This window comes from Bombina bombina, chromosome 3 (assembly GCF_027579735.1).
Source record: "Bombina bombina isolate aBomBom1 chromosome 3, aBomBom1.pri, whole genome shotgun sequence".
NCBI classification, from domain to species: domain Eukaryota; kingdom Metazoa; phylum Chordata; class Amphibia; order Anura; family Bombinatoridae; genus Bombina; species Bombina bombina.
The window spans coordinates 110,668,513-110,685,989 of NC_069501.1; the positions used below are offsets into that span (position 1 = coordinate 110,668,513).

General features: G+C 39.5%; 1 protein-coding gene across 1 annotated transcript in view; it reads right to left on the minus strand.

Moving 5' to 3' along the window:
- The window catches only part of ITSN1 (intersectin 1), a 598,457-nt gene that overhangs the window by 50,545 nt on the left and 530,435 nt on the right, over positions 1-17,477 (minus strand). Inside the window, exons 19-21 of the mRNA XM_053705169.1 lie at positions 17,024-17,145; positions 12,554-12,636; positions 12,100-12,183 (exon numbers count right to left, since the gene is read on the minus strand). Coding sequence (XP_053561144.1) covers positions 12,100-12,183; positions 12,554-12,636; positions 17,024-17,145 — 289 coding nt within the window. The remainder of the gene's footprint in view (positions 1-12,099; positions 12,184-12,553; positions 12,637-17,023; positions 17,146-17,477) is intronic.

The following is a 17,477-nucleotide window of genomic DNA, read 5'->3' on the forward strand; positions in this document are numbered from 1 at the left end:
TCCATTATTGATCGTATATTGAACAGTGTTGGTTAACTTGACGTCAGCCTGTTTACGCCATACCAACCTATCAGATTCATGGGTGTGTACCTGTATTGAATCATGGGAAATGTAGTTCATTAACAAATAGACTCCCACCAATCGGATTCAGATTTTAAGACAAGCCCCATAGTTCTTCGCAATCATTGGTGGGTTAGACATACATCACATGATTTGTTTTCATAATCCCGGTTGTAACTTTCTACACGATCGCACAAAATGAGTTCACAGGAATCATGGGAAATGTAGTTCATTAAAAAATAGACTTCCACCAATCGGATTCAGATTTTAAGACAAGCCCCTTAGTTTTTCGCCATCATTGGTGGGTTAGACATACATCACATGATTTGTGTATATAATCCCGGTCGTAACTTTCTACACGATCGCAAAAATAATTCTGTTAACAAACCTCAAGATCATTTGTATATATAACACGAATCTTAAGGAACAAGTAGCACACCCTCAATGACAAATTTATCTAGTAAACAATAACTAATTACTGCAACAAGTGGGAGTGGGGGGAAAGGAAGGTTCTGATTGGTTTAAGCAAAGGAAGGAAGGGGAGTGTTTATTGTAAACATGTGTTTACTTAGGCCTATTTAAGGGTGATTAAGACATAGATAGAGCATACAAGCCTGAGGAAACGGGGTTACCCCCGAGAAACGCGTCGCTTTACTTCTCTATATACCATAAGAGATTTGATTTTAACACACCAGCTGTAATGTGCTACATTACTGGCTATTTTATTCTGTATAATAAATGCTAGTTTTATGATTCACGAAGTCTGGTGTGTGCATCAATCTCTTCTAAGTAACCCAAAGGCTTTCCAGCCTTTCTCCCTTGTTCCAACCTTTAGGATACTATCCAGGCAAGGACTGCCTTGCAGGACATCCACCTCTCCAGGACATCATGACGGGGATTCGGATAAACAAATCAGGAAAACTAGCAATCTTTCTGTGAAAAAGAACAGAAAGAGCAAAGATTTGCCCTTTTAAGGAACTTGCAGACAAAACTTATCCAAACCATCCTGAAGAAACTGTAAAATTCTAGGAATTCTAAAAGAATGCCAAGAAAAAAGATGAGAAAAACACCAAAAAATGCAAGTCTTCCAGACTCGATAATATATCATCCTAGATACAGATTTACGAGCCAGCAACATAGTATGACTGAGAATCAAGCGTTCAATCTCCATACCTTCAATTTAAGGATTTGAAATCCTGATGGAAAAAAAGGACCTTGTGATAGAAGGTCTTGACTTAACGGAAGAGTCCACGGATGGCAAGGAGCCATCCGGACAAGATCCGCATACCAAAACCTGTGAGGCCATGCTGGAGCCACCAGCAGAATAAACGAACGCTCCTTTAGAATTTTGGAAATCACTCTTGAAAGAAGAACTAGAGGCGGAAAGATATAGCAGGATGATATTTCCAAGGAAGTGACAATGCATCCACTGCTTCCGCCTGAGGATCCCTGGATCTGGACAGATACCTGGGAAGCTTCTTGTTTAGATGAGAAGCCATCAGATCTATTTCTGGAAGTCCCCATACTTGAACAATCTGAAGAAATACCTCTGGGTGAAGAGACCATTCGCCCGGAAGTAGCATTTGGCGACTGAGATAATCCGCTTCCCAATTATCTATACCTGGGATATGAACCGCAGAAATTAGACAGGAGCTGGATTTCGCCCATACAAGTATTCGAGATACTTCCTTTATAGCCAAAGGACTGTGAGTCCCTCTTGATGATTGACATATGCCACATTTGTGACATTGTCCGTCTGAAAACAAATGAACGACTCTCTCTTTAGAAGAGGCCACGACTGAAGAGCTCTGAAAATTGCACGGAGTTCCAAAATGTTGATTGGAAATCTCACCTCCTGAGATTCCCAAACCCCTTGTGCTGTCAGAAACCCCCATACAGCTCCCCAACCTGTCAGACTTGCATCTGTTGAGATCACAGTCCAGGTTGGAAGAACAAAAGAAGCCCCTTGAACTAAACGATGGTGGTCTGTACCACGTCAGAGGGTGTCGAACAATCGGTTTAAAAGATATTAAATGAGATATCTTTGTATAATCCTTGCACCACTGGTTCAGCATACAGAGCTGAAGAGTGTGCATGTGAAAATGAGCAAAGGGGAACATGTCCAATGCAGCAGTCATAAGAACCTAGAATTCCCATGCATAAAGCTACCAAAGGGAATGAATGAGACTGAAGGTTTCGACAAGCTGAAACCAAATTCAGACGTCTCTTGTCCGACAGAGACAGAGTCATGGACACTGAATCTTATCTGGAAACCTAAAAAGGTTACTCTCGTCTGAGGAATCAACAAACTGATTGGTTAATTGATCCTCCAACCATGTTCTTGAAGAAACAACACTCATAAAAAGCTGGAAAGGATCTTTCCATTGAAAAATGAGCAAAGGGAATTGAATCCAATGCTGTTAAAACTTCTATGCATATATAGCAACTGAAGGAAATAATAGAGACTAAAAAGGTACCGACAGACGGAACCCAATACAAATTGTCCCTTGTCCGATAGAGACAAAGACAGTGACATAAACCATCTGGAAACCTAAAAAAAAGGTGACCCTTACGTGAGGAATCAAGGACTTTTGAAAAAAAAGATCCTCTAACTATGTCCTGAAGAGCAAGTGAATCATATGAGATTCCGCGTCCTCAGAAAATAATCTGAATGAAAACAGAAAAATGAAAATATGCATTTATTGTATCTAATGAAAACAAATAATGCTATCAATGACCATAAAAAGGCAAAATAGTTTGAATAAAACTCCAAACCCGGTTCCTAAAAAAGGAACTGGAAGAAATACCCCAGAAGATTCCAGGTCTGAGCAGCGCTTGAACCCCATGGGTGCCCAGCCATGCCTCAACAGTACCCAAAATATATAGGACAGAAACACACTTAAAGAAAGTGTTAGCCTTACTGGAATAAAATCAAAGAAATTTGGACAAAATAGAACCAAATAAATTTCAAAGAAGTCTAAACCTGCCCCTTACCAGCCAAGCTGGAATACGGCATGTACATCGCAATATTAGGGAGCTGATTCGAGCCCCAATTATAAACATGTTACTTGGGAAAGAACTCAGGAATTTGTTCCTTAATAAGAACAACCAAACTAGTATAAGCTTAAAGTTTTAGTCTTAGAACTCAATCTTGAAGCCCATAGTAACAGTTAAGAATTGAATCCAATTATAAAACAAATAATTGATTATCTTAGAACAAAAGAAATATGGATTTCTTTCATGTAATTAACAAGAGTCCATGAGCTAGTGACGTATGGGATATACATTCCTACCAGGAGGGGCAAAGTTTCCCAAACCTTAAAATGCCTATAAATACACCCCTCACCACACCCACAAATCAGTTTTACAAACTTTGCCTCCAAGGGAGGTGGTGAAGTAAGTTTGTGCTAGATTCTACGTTGATATGCGCTCCGCAGCAAGTTGGAGCCCGGTTTTCCTCTCAGCGTGCAGTGAATGTCAGAGGGATGTGAAGAGAGTATTGCCTATTGAATGCAGTGATCTCCTTCTACGGGGTCTATTTCATAAGGTTCTCTGTTATCGGTCGTAGAGATTCATCTCTTACCTCCCTTTTCAGATCGACGATATACTCTTATATTTACCATTACCTCTACTGATTCTCGTTTCAGTACTGGTTTGGCTTTCTACAAACATGTAGATGAGTGTCCTGGGGTAAGTAAGTCTTATTTTCTGTGACACTCTAAGCTATGGTTGGGCACTTTATTTATAAAGTTCTAAATATATGTATTCAAACATTTATTTGCCTTGACTCAGAATGTTCAACTTTCCTTATTTTCAGACAGTCAGTTTCATATTTGGGATTATGCATTGAATTATCATATTTTTTCTTACCTCAAAAATTTGACTTTTTTCCCTGTGGGCTGTTAGGCTCGCGGGGGCTGAAAATGCTTCTTTTTACTGCGTCATTCTTGGCGCGGACTTTTTTGGCGCAAAAATTCTTTTCCGTTTCCGGCGTCATACGTGTCGCCGGAAATAACGTCATTTTTCGGCGTTCCGGATGTGGCGTCATTTTTGGCGCCAAAAGCATTTAGGCGCCAAATAATGTGGGCGTCTTATTTGGCGCTAAAAAAATGGGCGTCGCTTTTGTCTCCACATTATTTCAGTCTCATTTTTCATTTGCTTCTGGTTGCTAGAAGCTTGATATTTGGCATTCTTTCCCATTCCTGAAACTGTCTTATAAGGAATTTGATCTATTTTGCTTTATATGTTGTTTTTTCTCTTACATATTGCAAGATGTCTCACGTTGCATCTGAGCCAGAAGATACTACAGGAAAATCACTGCCTGCTGGATCTACCAAAGCTAAGTGTATCTGCTGTAAACTTTTGGTAGCTATTCCTCCAGCTGTTGTTTGTAATAATTGTCATGACAAACTTGTTAAAGCAGATAATATTTCCTTTAGTAATGTACCATTGCCTGTTGCAGTTCCCTCAACATCTAAGGTGCAGAATGTTCCTGATAACATAAGAGATTTTGTTTCTGAATCCATAAAGAAGGCTTTGTCTGTTATTTCTCCTTCTAGTAAACGTAAAAAGTTTTTTAAATCTTCTCTCTCTACAGATGAATTTTTAAATGAACACCATCATTCTGATTCTTTGGACTCTTCTGGTTCAGAGGATTCTATCTCAGAGATTGATGCTGATAAATCTTCATATTTATTTAAGATGGAATTTATTCGCTCTTTACTTAAAGAAGTACTAATTGCTTTAGAAATAGAGGATTCTAGTCCTCTTGATACTAATTCTATACGTTTGGATAAGGTTTTTAAAGCTCCTGCGGTTATTCCAGAAGTTTTTCCTGTTCCTAATGCTATTTCTGCAGTGATTTCCAAAGAATGGGATAAATTGGGTAATTCATTTACTCCTTCTAAACGTTTTAAGCAATTATATCCTGTTCCGCCTGACAGGTTAGAATTTTGGGACAAAATCCCTAAAGTTGATGGGGCTATTTCTACCCTTGCTAAACGTACTACCATTCCTACGTCAGATGGTACCTCGTTTAAGGATCCTTAAAATTGAATCCTTTCTAAGAAAAGCTTATCTGTGTTCAGGTAATCTTCTTAGACCTGCTATATCATTGGCTGATGTTGCTGCAGCTTCAACTTTTTGGTTGGAAACCCTAGCGCAACAAGTAGCAAATCGTGATTCTCATGATATTATTATTCTTCTTCAGCATGCTAATAATTTTATCTGTGATGCCATTTTTGATATTATTAGAGTTGATGTTAGGTTTATGTCTCTAGCTATCTTAGCCAGAAGAGCTTTATGGCTTAAGACTTGGAATGCTGATATGGCTTCTAAATCAACTCTACTTTCCATTTCTTTCCAGGGAAACAAATTATTTGGTTCTCAGTTGGATTCTATTATTTCAACTGTTACTGGTGGGAAAGGAACTTTTTTACCACAGGATAAAAAATCTAAAGGTAAAAACAGGGCTAACAATCGTTTTCGTTCCTTTCGTTTCAACAAAGAACAAAAGCCTGATCCTTCGTCCTCAGGAGCAGTTTCAGTTTGGAAACCATCTCCAGTCTGGAATAAATCCAAGCCTGCTAGAAAGGCAAAGCCTGCTTCTAAGTTCACATGAAGGTACGGCCCTCATTCCAGTTCAGCTGGTAGGGGGCAGGTTACGTTTTTTCAAAGAAATTTGGATCAATTCTGTTCACAATCTTTGGATTCAGAGCATTGTTTCAGAAGGGTACAGAATTGGTTTCAAGATGAGACCTCCTGCAAAGAGATTTTTTCTTTCCCGTGTCCCAGTAAATCCAGTGAAAGCTCAAGCATTTCTGAATTGTGTTTCAGATCTAGAGTTGGCTGGAGTAATTATACCAGTTCCAGTTCCGGAACAGGGGATGGGGTTTTATTCAAATCTCTTCATTGTACCAAAGAAGGAGAATTCCTTCAGACCAGTTCTGGATCTAAAATTATTGAATCGTTATGTAAGGATACCAACGTTCAAGATGGTAACTGTAAGGACTATATTGCCTTTTGTTCAGCAAGGGAATTATATGTCCACAATAGATTTACAGGATGCATATCTGCATATTCCGATTCATCCAGATCATTTTCAGTTCCTGAGATTCTCTTTTCTAGACAAGCATTACCAATTTGTGGCTCTACCGTTTGGCCTTGCTACAGCTCCAAGAATTTTCACAAAGATTCTCGGTGCCCTTCTGTCTGTAATCAGAGAACAGGGTATTGTGGTATTTCCTTATTTGGACGATATCTTGGTACTTGCTCAGTCTTTACATTTAGCAGAGTCTCATACGAATCGACTTGTGTTGTTTCTTCAAGATCATGGTTGGAGGATCAATTTACCAAAAAGTTCTTTGATTCCTCAAACAAGGGTAACCTTTCTGGGTTTCCAGATAGATTCAGTGTCCATGACTCTGTCTTTAACAGACAAGAGACGTCTAAAATTGATTACAGCTTGTCGAAACCTTCAGTCTCAATCATTCCCTTCGGTAGCCTTATGCATGGAAATTCTAGGTCTTATGACTGCTGCATCGGACGCGATCCCCTTTGCTCGTTTTCACATGCGACCTCTTCAGCTCTGTATGCTGAACCAATGGTGCAGGGATTACACGAAGATATATCAATTAATATCTTTAAAACCGATTGTTCGACACTCTCTAACGTGGTGGACAGATCACCATCGTTTAATTCAGGGGGCTTCTTTTGTTCTTCCGACCTGGACTGTAATTTCAACAGATGCAAGTCTCACAGGTTGGGGAGCTGTGTGGGGATCTCTGACGGCACAGGGAGTTTGGGAATCTCAGGAGGTGGGATTACCGATCAATATTTTGGAACTCCGTGCAATTTTCAGAGCTCTTCAGTTTTGGCCTCTTCTGAAGAGAGAATCGTTCATTTGTTTTCAGACAGACAATGTCACAACTGTGGCATACATCAATCATCAAGGAGGGACTCACAGTCCTCTGGCTATGAAAGAAGTATCTCGAATTTTGGTTTGGGCGGAATCCAGCTCCTGTCTAATCTCTGCGGTTCATATCCCAGGTGTAGACAATTGGGAAGCGGATTATCTCAGTCGCCAAACGTTGCATCCGGGCGAATGGTCTCTTCACCCAGAGGTATTTCTTCAGATTGTTCAAATGTGGGGGCTTCCAGAGATAGATCTGATGGCCTCTCATCTAAACAAGAAACTTCCCAGGTATCTGTCCAGATCCCGGGATCCTCAGGCGGAGGCAGTGGATGCATTATCACTTCCTTGGAAGTATCATCCTGCCTATATCTTTCCGCCTCTAGTTCTTCTTCCAAGAGTAATCTCCAAGATTCTGAGGGAATGCTCGTTTGTTCTGCTAATAGCTCCGGCATGGCCTCACAGGTTTTGGTATGCGGATCTTGTCCGGATGGCATCTTGCCAACCATGGACTCTTCCGTTAAGACCAGACCTTCTGTCGCAAGGTCCTTTTTTCCATCCGGATCTGAAATCCTTAAATTTAAAGGTATGGAGATTGAACGCTTGATTCTTAGTCAAAGAGGTTTCTCTGACTCTGTGATTGATACTATGTTACAGGCTCGTAAATCTGTATCTAGAGAGATATATTATAGAGTCTGGAAGACTTATATTTCTTGGTGTCTTACTCATCATTTTTCTTGGTATTCTTTTAGAATTCCGAGAATATTACAATTTCTTCAGGATGGTTTAGATAAGGGTTTGTCCGCAAGTTCCTTGAAAGGACAAATCTCTGCTCTTTCTGTTCTTTTTCACAGAAAGATTGCTATTCTTCCTGATATTCATTGTTTTGTACAAGCTTTGGTTCGTATAAAACCTGTCATTAAGTCAATTTCTCCTCCATGGAGTTTGAATTTGGTTCTGGGAGCTCTTCAAGCTCCTCCGTTTGAACCTATGCATTCATTGGACATTAAATTGCTTTCTTGGAAAGTTTTGTTCCTTTTGGCCATCTCTTCTGCCAGAAGAGTTTCTGAATTATCTGCTCTTTCTTGTGAGTCTCCTTTTCTGATTTTTCATCAGGATAAGGCGGTGTTGCGAACTTCTTTTGAATTTTTACCTAAGGTTGTGAATTCCAACAACATTAGTAGAGAAATCGTGGTTCCTTCATTATGTCCTAATCCTAAGAATTCTAAGGAGAAATCGTTACATTCTTTGGATGTTGTTAGAGCTTTGAAATATTATGTTGAAGCTACTAAATCTTTCCGAAAGACTTCTAGTCTATTTGTCATCTTTTCTGGTTCTAGAAAAGGCCAGAAAGCTTCTGCCATTTCTTTGGCATCCTGGTTGAAATCTTTAATTCATCTTGCCTATGTTAAATCGGGTAAGACTCCGCCTCAGAGGATTACAGCTCATTCTACTAGGTCAGTTTCTACTTCCTGGGCGTTTAGGAATGAAGCTTCAGTTGATCAGATTTGCAAAGCAGCGACTTGGTCCTCTTTGCATACTTTTACTAAATTCTACCATTTTGATGTATTCTCTTCTTCTGAAGCAGTTTTTGGTAGAAAGGTACTTCAGGCAGTGGTTTCGGTTTGAATCTTCTGCTAATGTTTTTCATTAAACTTTATTTTGGGTGTGGATTATTTTCAGCAGGAATTGGCTGTCTTTATTTTATCCCTCCCTCTCTAGTGACTCTTGTGTGGAAAGATCCACATCTTGGGTATTCATTATCCCATACGTCACTAGCTCATGGACTCTTGTTAATTACATGAAAGAAAACATAATTTATGTAAGAACTTACCTGATAAATTCATTTCTTTCATATTAACAAGAGTCCATGAGGCCCACCCTTTTTTGTGGTGGTTATGATTTTTTTGTATAAAGCACAATTATTCCAATTCCTTATTTTATATGCTTCGCACTTTTTTTCTTATCACCCCACTTCTTGGCTATTCGTTAAACTGATTTGTGGGTGTGGTGAGGGGTGTATTTATAGGCATTTTAAGGTTTGGGAAACTTTGCCCCTCCTGGTAGGAATGTATATCCCATACGTCACTAGCTCATGGACTCTTGTTAATATGAAAGAAATGAATTTATCAGGTAAGTTCTTACATAAATTATGTTTTTCTTTTTTTTTTTTTTTTTTTAAATCACAAAATTCTTCTAGCTAAAATAGCTAAAGACATAGATTGACCCTCATTTTTCCAGAAGTGGCTTCTGACTCAGGGTCAATCGTAGACATCTTGCAATATGTAATAGAAAAAACAACATATAAAGCAAAATTGATCAAATTCCTTAAATGACAGTTTCAGGAATGGGAAAAAATGCTAGTAAACAAGCTTCTAGCAACCAGAAGCAATAATTAATGAGACTTAAATAATGTGGAGACAATAGTGACGCCCATATTTTTTAGCGCCAAAAAAGACACCCACATTATTTGGCGCCTAAATGCTTTTGGCGCCAAAAATGACGCCACATCCGGAACGCCAACACTTTTGGCGCAAAAAAAACGTAAAAAAAAATGACGCAACTTCCGGCGACACGTATGACGCCGGAAACAGAATTTTTTTTTTTTGCGCCAAAAAAATCCGCGCCAAGAATGACGCAATAAAATGAAGCATTTTCAGCCCCCGCGAGCCTAATACCCCACAGGAAAAAAGTCAAATTTAAGGTAAGAGAAAAATTTATTAATTGATATGCATTATCCCAAATATGAAACTGACTGTCTCAAATAAGGAACGTTGAACATCCTGAGACAAGGCAAATAAATGTTTGAACACATATATTTAGAACTTTATATAAAAGTGCCCAACCATAGCTTAGAGTGTCACAGAAAATAAGACTTACTTACCCCAGGACACTCATCTACAAGTAGTAGAAAGCCAAACCAGTACTGAAACAAGAATCAGTAGAGTTAATGGTATATATAAGAGTATATCGTCGATCTGAAAAGGGAGGTAAGAGATGAATCTCTACGACCGATAACAGAGAACCTATTAAATAGACCCCGTAGAAGGAGATCATTGAATTCAAATAGGCAATACTCTCCTCACATCCCTCTGACATTCACTGCACGCTGAGAGGAAAACCGGGCTCCAACCTGCTGCGGAGCGCATATCAACGTAGAATCTAGCACAAACTTACTTCACCACCTCCATAGGAGGCAAAGTTTGTAAAACTGATTTGTGGGTGTGGTGAGGGGTGTATTTATAGGCATTTGAGGTTTGGGAAACTTTGCCCCTCCTGGTAGGAATGTATATCCCATACGTCACTAGCTCATGGACTCTTGCTAATTACATGAAAGAAAACAGATTTATTATAAAAAAGTAAAAAGATGTACACTCACAAAATATACCCTCAAACATATGAGGTATATAACAGCGTTGGTTAAAAGTTGTCCTCAAACAAGGATCCACATTAGGTATATTGTCCTGCAAAACACGTTAGACTACGACCATTATACGTCACGGAGTATGTGGGTGAGCTGTGTGTGGCATCAGATCTGGAGCCGGCTCTTTTACAGAGGGGCCGCTACCTAAGCTACACCACCTCCGTTTGCTTTATACACATGTGGGGAGTCCCTTGTCCGGAGCCCGAGGTACTATTAGTGTTGGGGGAAGTTGAAAGAGACGATACATTGCCAACATCCTGTAAACACTGAAGGGGTTATTTACGGCACTAAGGAGAATAAGGGATGATATAACTAATGTGGATCGTTGTTTGAGGACAAATTTAACTAAAGCTGTTACATACCTCATATGTTTGAGGGTATATTTTGTGAGTGTACATCTTTTTACTTTTTTATAATAAGTCGGTATTGTTTTATCTGCACTTAGATCGTCTGTGCACTTTATTGCGCTCCATCTTTTCTGTTTTTACAGATTGTTTTTTAAAATAAAATTTGTACCCCAAATTTGAAGCCAATCTCTGATGATCTGAGTGTCTTACAACCTCCACTAATCCTGAGAACCTTCCTACATGCTGAGAATATTAAAGCAACACAGGAACAGGAAAAAACAATAACACCAAAAAAAGACATGCTAAAAAGCACGCTAAAACAGTTAACCTTTAGTACGCCTTCACTACCGATGAACGCTAAAGCTAAAAACCCAAAGGTAACTATCAGAATTTTAGAGTAGGTGAAGAAAAACACACTGTGCATAGCTCAGAAGCAGCTTCTGAGCACACTAAGCTGACCGCACCAAATGTAAAGCAACAGTAACCTCAAAAAACAAAGTGCTATTAACTGCTAGTATAAGGTTTATGGTGTATAAATTGATGTCCCCAGACTATGGGAACCACGTGAACATGTTTATACTAATAGCCAGTGGGCTATGAAGATGCAGGTACTTACCTCTGAGCACCTCCATCCGCTGTGCTTACCTTAGCTGCATCAACTTGCTTCCATTGTAGGTAGTGTGAGCACGATGCCAAGGATCTAAGTTAGTAACAGCATCTCAACCCAGGGGATTGGTGGAAGAACACATTTCACCTGGGGAGGGCTGTGGACGCACAAGGAGCAGCTCACTGTAGACCAGGAGATTGATGGATAAATCCACATTTCAATTGAGAGGCCTGAAACATTTCTTCACTGGGAAAAGACATTTCAGTGCCTGGCTAAAAACCCCTGGTCTTGCCCTCTGAACAACAGGTTACTGCGAGATCTCAGATCGGTTAGAGGATGAGAAGATCTCGCACTTCCCTTTCATTTCACTCCTCATCAAGGAAGCAAAAGAGAATGACTGAGGATCATGGAAAGTGTGAGGGATTTAAAGCTCTGGTGTGTTGGGGTGTATTTTGCCTCATCCTAGTGGTCAGGAGGTGGATATTCCCACATGTAATGACTCGTGGACTCTCCCCATCTGATGAAAGAAAGGGGTAAAATAAATCATAAATGTATAGAGTCATTTTTTTACTATGCATAGCTAAACATTTTATTTTAAAATCTAAAGGTGTTTACGGTCACTTTAACAGAAAAAAAAAGATGAAACAAATTTTCCTCTAAATGAACAGTAAATCATATATCTGCTATGATGCTTATTTTCTACTTATCATGTCCAATACAACACAATATATATGTTCTTTGTTTGACTTACCATGTGATCTGCAAGGCTTCAACTCAATTCCTTCTACTATATTAACCATAAGTCTTCCAATGCCGGTTGCCCTTTGAGAGCGCACTGATAAAAAAAAAATATTTAAAAATATTTCATCTAACAAGGCGTATACTGCATGGATATCTCTGAATATTTTAGTCACTAAGGTTATAAGAAGTACAACTCTCTATAAATAAGTTTCCAAAACATACATAGGGTTAGTTTCCATTGAGGTGGTAAATTGTGGAACCTGGTGATTAAAACATGTATCTCCATTAAACTCTAGACAGACAGACTAGGCCAAGCTGGTGATGCACATATCCCAGTATGTAGGACTATCCCATCTACTACATTGGGTGCGTAATGCACAAACCCATTTATCATGTTTATACCAAATATCCACTCTAAATGTTCTTGGAGACCCCGATTTTGCTCTGAGCTATATAATAATCACCCAAATAAGCCTTTTCTCGCTTCCTTTTCTCTGTTTCAATGTACAGCTCCGAGGCAGCCTTGATTTTCTGTACCCAGGCAGTCCTAGAATAATAATAAAAAAATCTTAATATATCACATTCATTTTTCTGTATTTATTTGAATTTTTTTTTTATAAACAGCACAAAACACAATGCATTGTATTTAAGAATTTCTATTTGGTGTAGGGTTTTTTAACCATTGCATACCAGTCAAGAATTCTGTATTTAAAGGGACAGTCAAGTCCAAAAAACAACTTTCATGATTCATATAGGGCATGTAATTTTAAACAACTTTCCAATTTACTTTTATCACCAATTTTGTTTTGTTCTCTTGGTATTCTTAGTTGAAAGCAAAACCTTGGAGGTTCATATGCTAATTTCTTAGATCTTGAAGGCCGCCTCTAATCTAAATGCATTTTGACAGTTTTTCACCACTAGAGGCGTTAGTTCATGTGTTTCATATAGATAAGATTGAGCAAATGTGCGTGAATTTACAGAGGAGTGAGCACTGATTGGCTAAAATGCAAGTCTGTCAAAAGAACTGAAAAAGGGGCGGTCTGCAGAGGCTTAGATACAAGGTAATTTCAGAGGTAAAACGTGTACAGGTGGCCCTCGATTTACGCCGGTTCAATTTGCGCCGTTTTAGAATAACAACCTTTTGTTTTCAGTCATGTGACTGCTATTGAAAAGCTTTGGAAAGCAGTGCACTAATTAAAATAGCCAGTAGGTGGTGCTGTCCACTTGTTTTGCAGCAAAGTTATGCAACTTAACAAACTGAAATTGATCTGTGTACACAGAGCAACAAGATTTAGCAGCCACTTCCCTATTATCTTCCTGTCTAGCTGCTTGAGGTGAGGGTGCCTAACTGCCTATTAATCACTGCAGATTGAAATGCATAGAATAGGTGCAGACCCAATATTATCTAACATGCTAACAATGCAGAGAACCGATTGCAGAAAAATGCAAGTAAAAAATGTTTTTGTTCATTAAACTTAGTTTGATGATGATGCAGTCTGCTGTGTGATTATTTAATTAGGTGCTGTTAGCAATTGTTTTTGTTCATTAAACTTAGTTTGATGATGATACAATCTATATTATTAGGTTTATAATGCTGCTTAGCATTTAAAGTCTTCATTTCAAAGCTTTAAAAATAATGTATTAGGTGTTACTTATGACAATTTTGAGAGGGGCCTGGAACCTAACTCCCTCACTTCCCATTGATCTACATTATAAATTGGGTTTCAATTTACAACAGTTTCGACCTACAACCATGCCTCCTGGAACCTAACCCCGGCTACCTGTATTAATATAACTGTGTTGGTTATGCAAAACTGGGGAATGGGGGGGGCGGAGCCAGCATTCCACCTGAGCAGACGTATAGTACTGGAGCTCCAGCTAATAATATATATTATAATTGAATTCTAATGCTTTACCTACATCAAAGGTGATGTACATACTTTAAATGAGCCCTGCAATAGCTGAGGAACTAACTGGCAATTTGTGAGAGGATTTAAAGCATCGTAGAGGAGCGACAGATTGAGGCCTAGCCAAGCTCGGGGCCTTCCTGGAAGAAACGTATCCTATATCTTACATAGTAAGACGGCAGTAAGAGAGGCCGGAGCTGGCTTTGCGCAGCAGTGCCTGCTGGAGTGTGGGGCCTCTGGGAACATGGAGGGACTGTTTGCGACACTGCAAAACTGGCTTGAGGATTTTGATGGCAGGATGTGCCGAAGATTTGACCGCCTCCTATCTACCATGGCGGATACCCATGCAGAAGTTGCTACTAAAGACCCAGAGGTAACACCACATGCAGCTTTGTGCGCACAGTACAGAGATTCTCAGGAGGATAACGTTCAGCCCCCGGCTATCTCGGCGCACATCGCAGAATTGGTAGCTTGTGGATTCCCTGTGGCCCGGTGCAGGTTGGATCTTTTGGCCCAGGTGCCCCAAGGGGAGTGCGGGAGCTCCTACTATTGTGCCGCTATACTTCAGGAAAGTGCACATAGGAGTCAATCCGACCTTTGCATGAATAACTGTCTGGGGCTATATCTGGTGGCCGTATCATGCTGGAGAACTTTGGATCTCTCTGTGGATCCGGTGGGTCAACTTTGTGTAAAGACCGGTGTGGGCTGAGTGTTCCTGCTGAAGCTGTTGTTTTTGCAGCAACCGCCATGTGCAGCAGGTTGCCTTTGCCCTGTACTTATAATCCTCCATGACGACCGTTAGGTCTGAATTTACAGACTCAACCTTATGAACATTTTGTTTTATGGCCCCAGCAATATTAATATCTGTCAGTTAGATGGAGATGTGATATCCTCTATCCTCTTTGATTATTTGGCTACCTTGGGATTTAAATATGTAATTGTTATGTTTCTTGTACTCGCAAAATTACCATTGTCTGCTCCTTGATTTTCCCTAATCTTATTTCTATTTATAGATTGTGAACAGTCTATTCCCCTCACATCATTGAAACCCCCTCCTGATAATATGTGTTGTTGGGAAAGAGAGTGATTACTTTCAGATATTACTTGGGCAGCATGGTCTCTTCAAAGAATAGGACTTCATTACTTGTCTTGAATCCGCCCCCCTCCCTCCCCCTCTCTCTCCCTTCCCCTCTCTCTCCCTCTCCCCCTCCCCCTCCCTCTCCTTTCTCCCTCCACACCTCCTCTCCTTCCTTCCCCCTTTCTCCCCCCCTTTCCCCTCTCTCCCCCTCTCCCCCCTTCCTTCCCTCTCCCTCCCCTCTCCACCTTTCCCCCTTTCCCCCCTTCTCCTCCCCCTCTCCCCCTTTCCCCTCCCGCTCTTCCCCTTTCCTCCTCTCCTCCCCCCATCCCCCTCCCCTCCCTCCCCTCCCCCCCCTTTTTCGCCCTCCCCCCTCTTCCCTTTTCCCTCTCCCCTTTTCCCCCTCACCCCTGTTTCCCCCCCTCTCCCAATTGTGTAGTAAAGGGATAAATAATTTATCCTCTATGCTCCTATCTGGCAGAGTTATGCAGTCTCTGCCCTGTTCGTAGAGCCTATGTTAGAGAATGTACCCATATGAGTGTAAAAATGGCTCTCCGAATACTACTAATGTAACGATTTATTATGATTGTCATTCTATGTTTAATATCTACAGACTGTATATCATTATTAGTTTATTATATCTGTAACCTCACTTATCTATCTAATGTATCTCTTAGAATTATTGGTATGTTGTTTAAGGCTCAGAGACTCTGGGACGCCCAATATATGTGTTCCCCACTTATTTCGTAGGGCGAATTAGCTGACATAATACAGCCAGGCATGCTAAGATTACTAGTTTTTAACTAAAATTATTTAGTAACATTTTTGCTAGCTGCCCACCACGGTGGTATAAGTACCTAATCACTTCCAGGTGATTACAGAGTTTGTAGCCCAGTCAGCTTCCTACTTTTTACAAAATTATAATCCTTTTTGAGCCTGCAACTTCTAGTTTGTTTCTTTTTTTAATATCAATGTTCTTATTCTATTCGTATTCTTGTGAGCAACTACACTTCTTTATATCTTAGTATTTAAGCTTATATGAGATACAGTCCCTGCAGTTCGTTTCTCTGACACAGTGTTAGATATTGGAATATTTAATGTTATTATGCTTGATTCTATCATCTCCTTCAATATTATTCTCAGTCTCTCGGACCTTTCTAGGGTCCTAGTTGTCATAAGAAGGAGTCTATTAGCGTAGGCCTAGATTGGGCCTGTGCTTTCTAAAAGCCCTCTGAGTAGTACCCTTAATTCATAGAGGTCCACAAGTGGCTTCAGCTAGCTTTGAGGGAAAAGAGGGCGATTTTGAGTTTGTTCTCCAACTTTTATCCATTTGATGTATATTTCAACTTGAGAATACTATGTGAATTTTGATAAGAGGCTTATTTCTAAATATGTTCTTTAACATTTGTATATGTCCACAATACTTGTCTTATTATATGCTGTGTAACACGTCCTTGTTGGGGCAAACTGTTTTTGTGTATTTGTAAGTGTAAATTCCCTCAATAAAAAAAATATTTAACAAAAAAAAACAAAAAAAAAAAAAACTGGGGAATGGGTAATTAAGGGATTATCTATCTTTTAAAACAATAAAAATCCTGGTGTTGAGTGTCCCTTTAAATTTGGGGCAAGCATTTAAGTGGTAAGGTTTGATATCATGTTAAAATAATATGTTTTACTACCTTACATGTAGTATTTTCTATTATAACATACTGTTATCATTAGCAGGTACTTCACTAGTGTGCACCTAATAACTTCTTAGTCTACCAAAACTAGATGCAGTTATTTTAGAATAGTAAACATGCATTTTAGTTTACGGATATTTCAGGTTTAGTAAAAGCATACAAAGCAACATGTTGGTCTATATACTGCCTCTCCTTATTTAATCCATGTTTTACTAAGTGGGATAAAATCTTCAGACCTCATGGTGTCATGAGCTCTATTTTCCAACGTACCTCTCATTTATGCTTTCAGCACGTAACGTGTAAACTCTGTCAATGTGAGAAATGTGGAAGATAGGCTCATCTCCAGAAGGGTCTGTAGGCAGCTTCACAAGAACTTCATTCAGAAAAATAGGCTGCAAAATGTATAAGAACATCAATATAATGAAAATGGACATGTAAGAGAAAAGTATAGTGAGGCTTTACTGACCCAGCATACTTTTACAAAACACTTTACAATGTAAAAAAAAGGCTGCTTTATAGGGACAGTGTAAAATAGTTTCCCCCTTATTGTGTTTCCAATCACATTTTAAACCAGTTGCAGAGTTTAACCCCCTTCACGACCAGAGAGGAAAAATGTGCCAAAATACCAGGAAAACTGAAATACATATGAAATGTATAAATATATATATATATATACACAAAACACGGAAGGGGACTGCACTCTCAGACCGGACTGGGTACACAT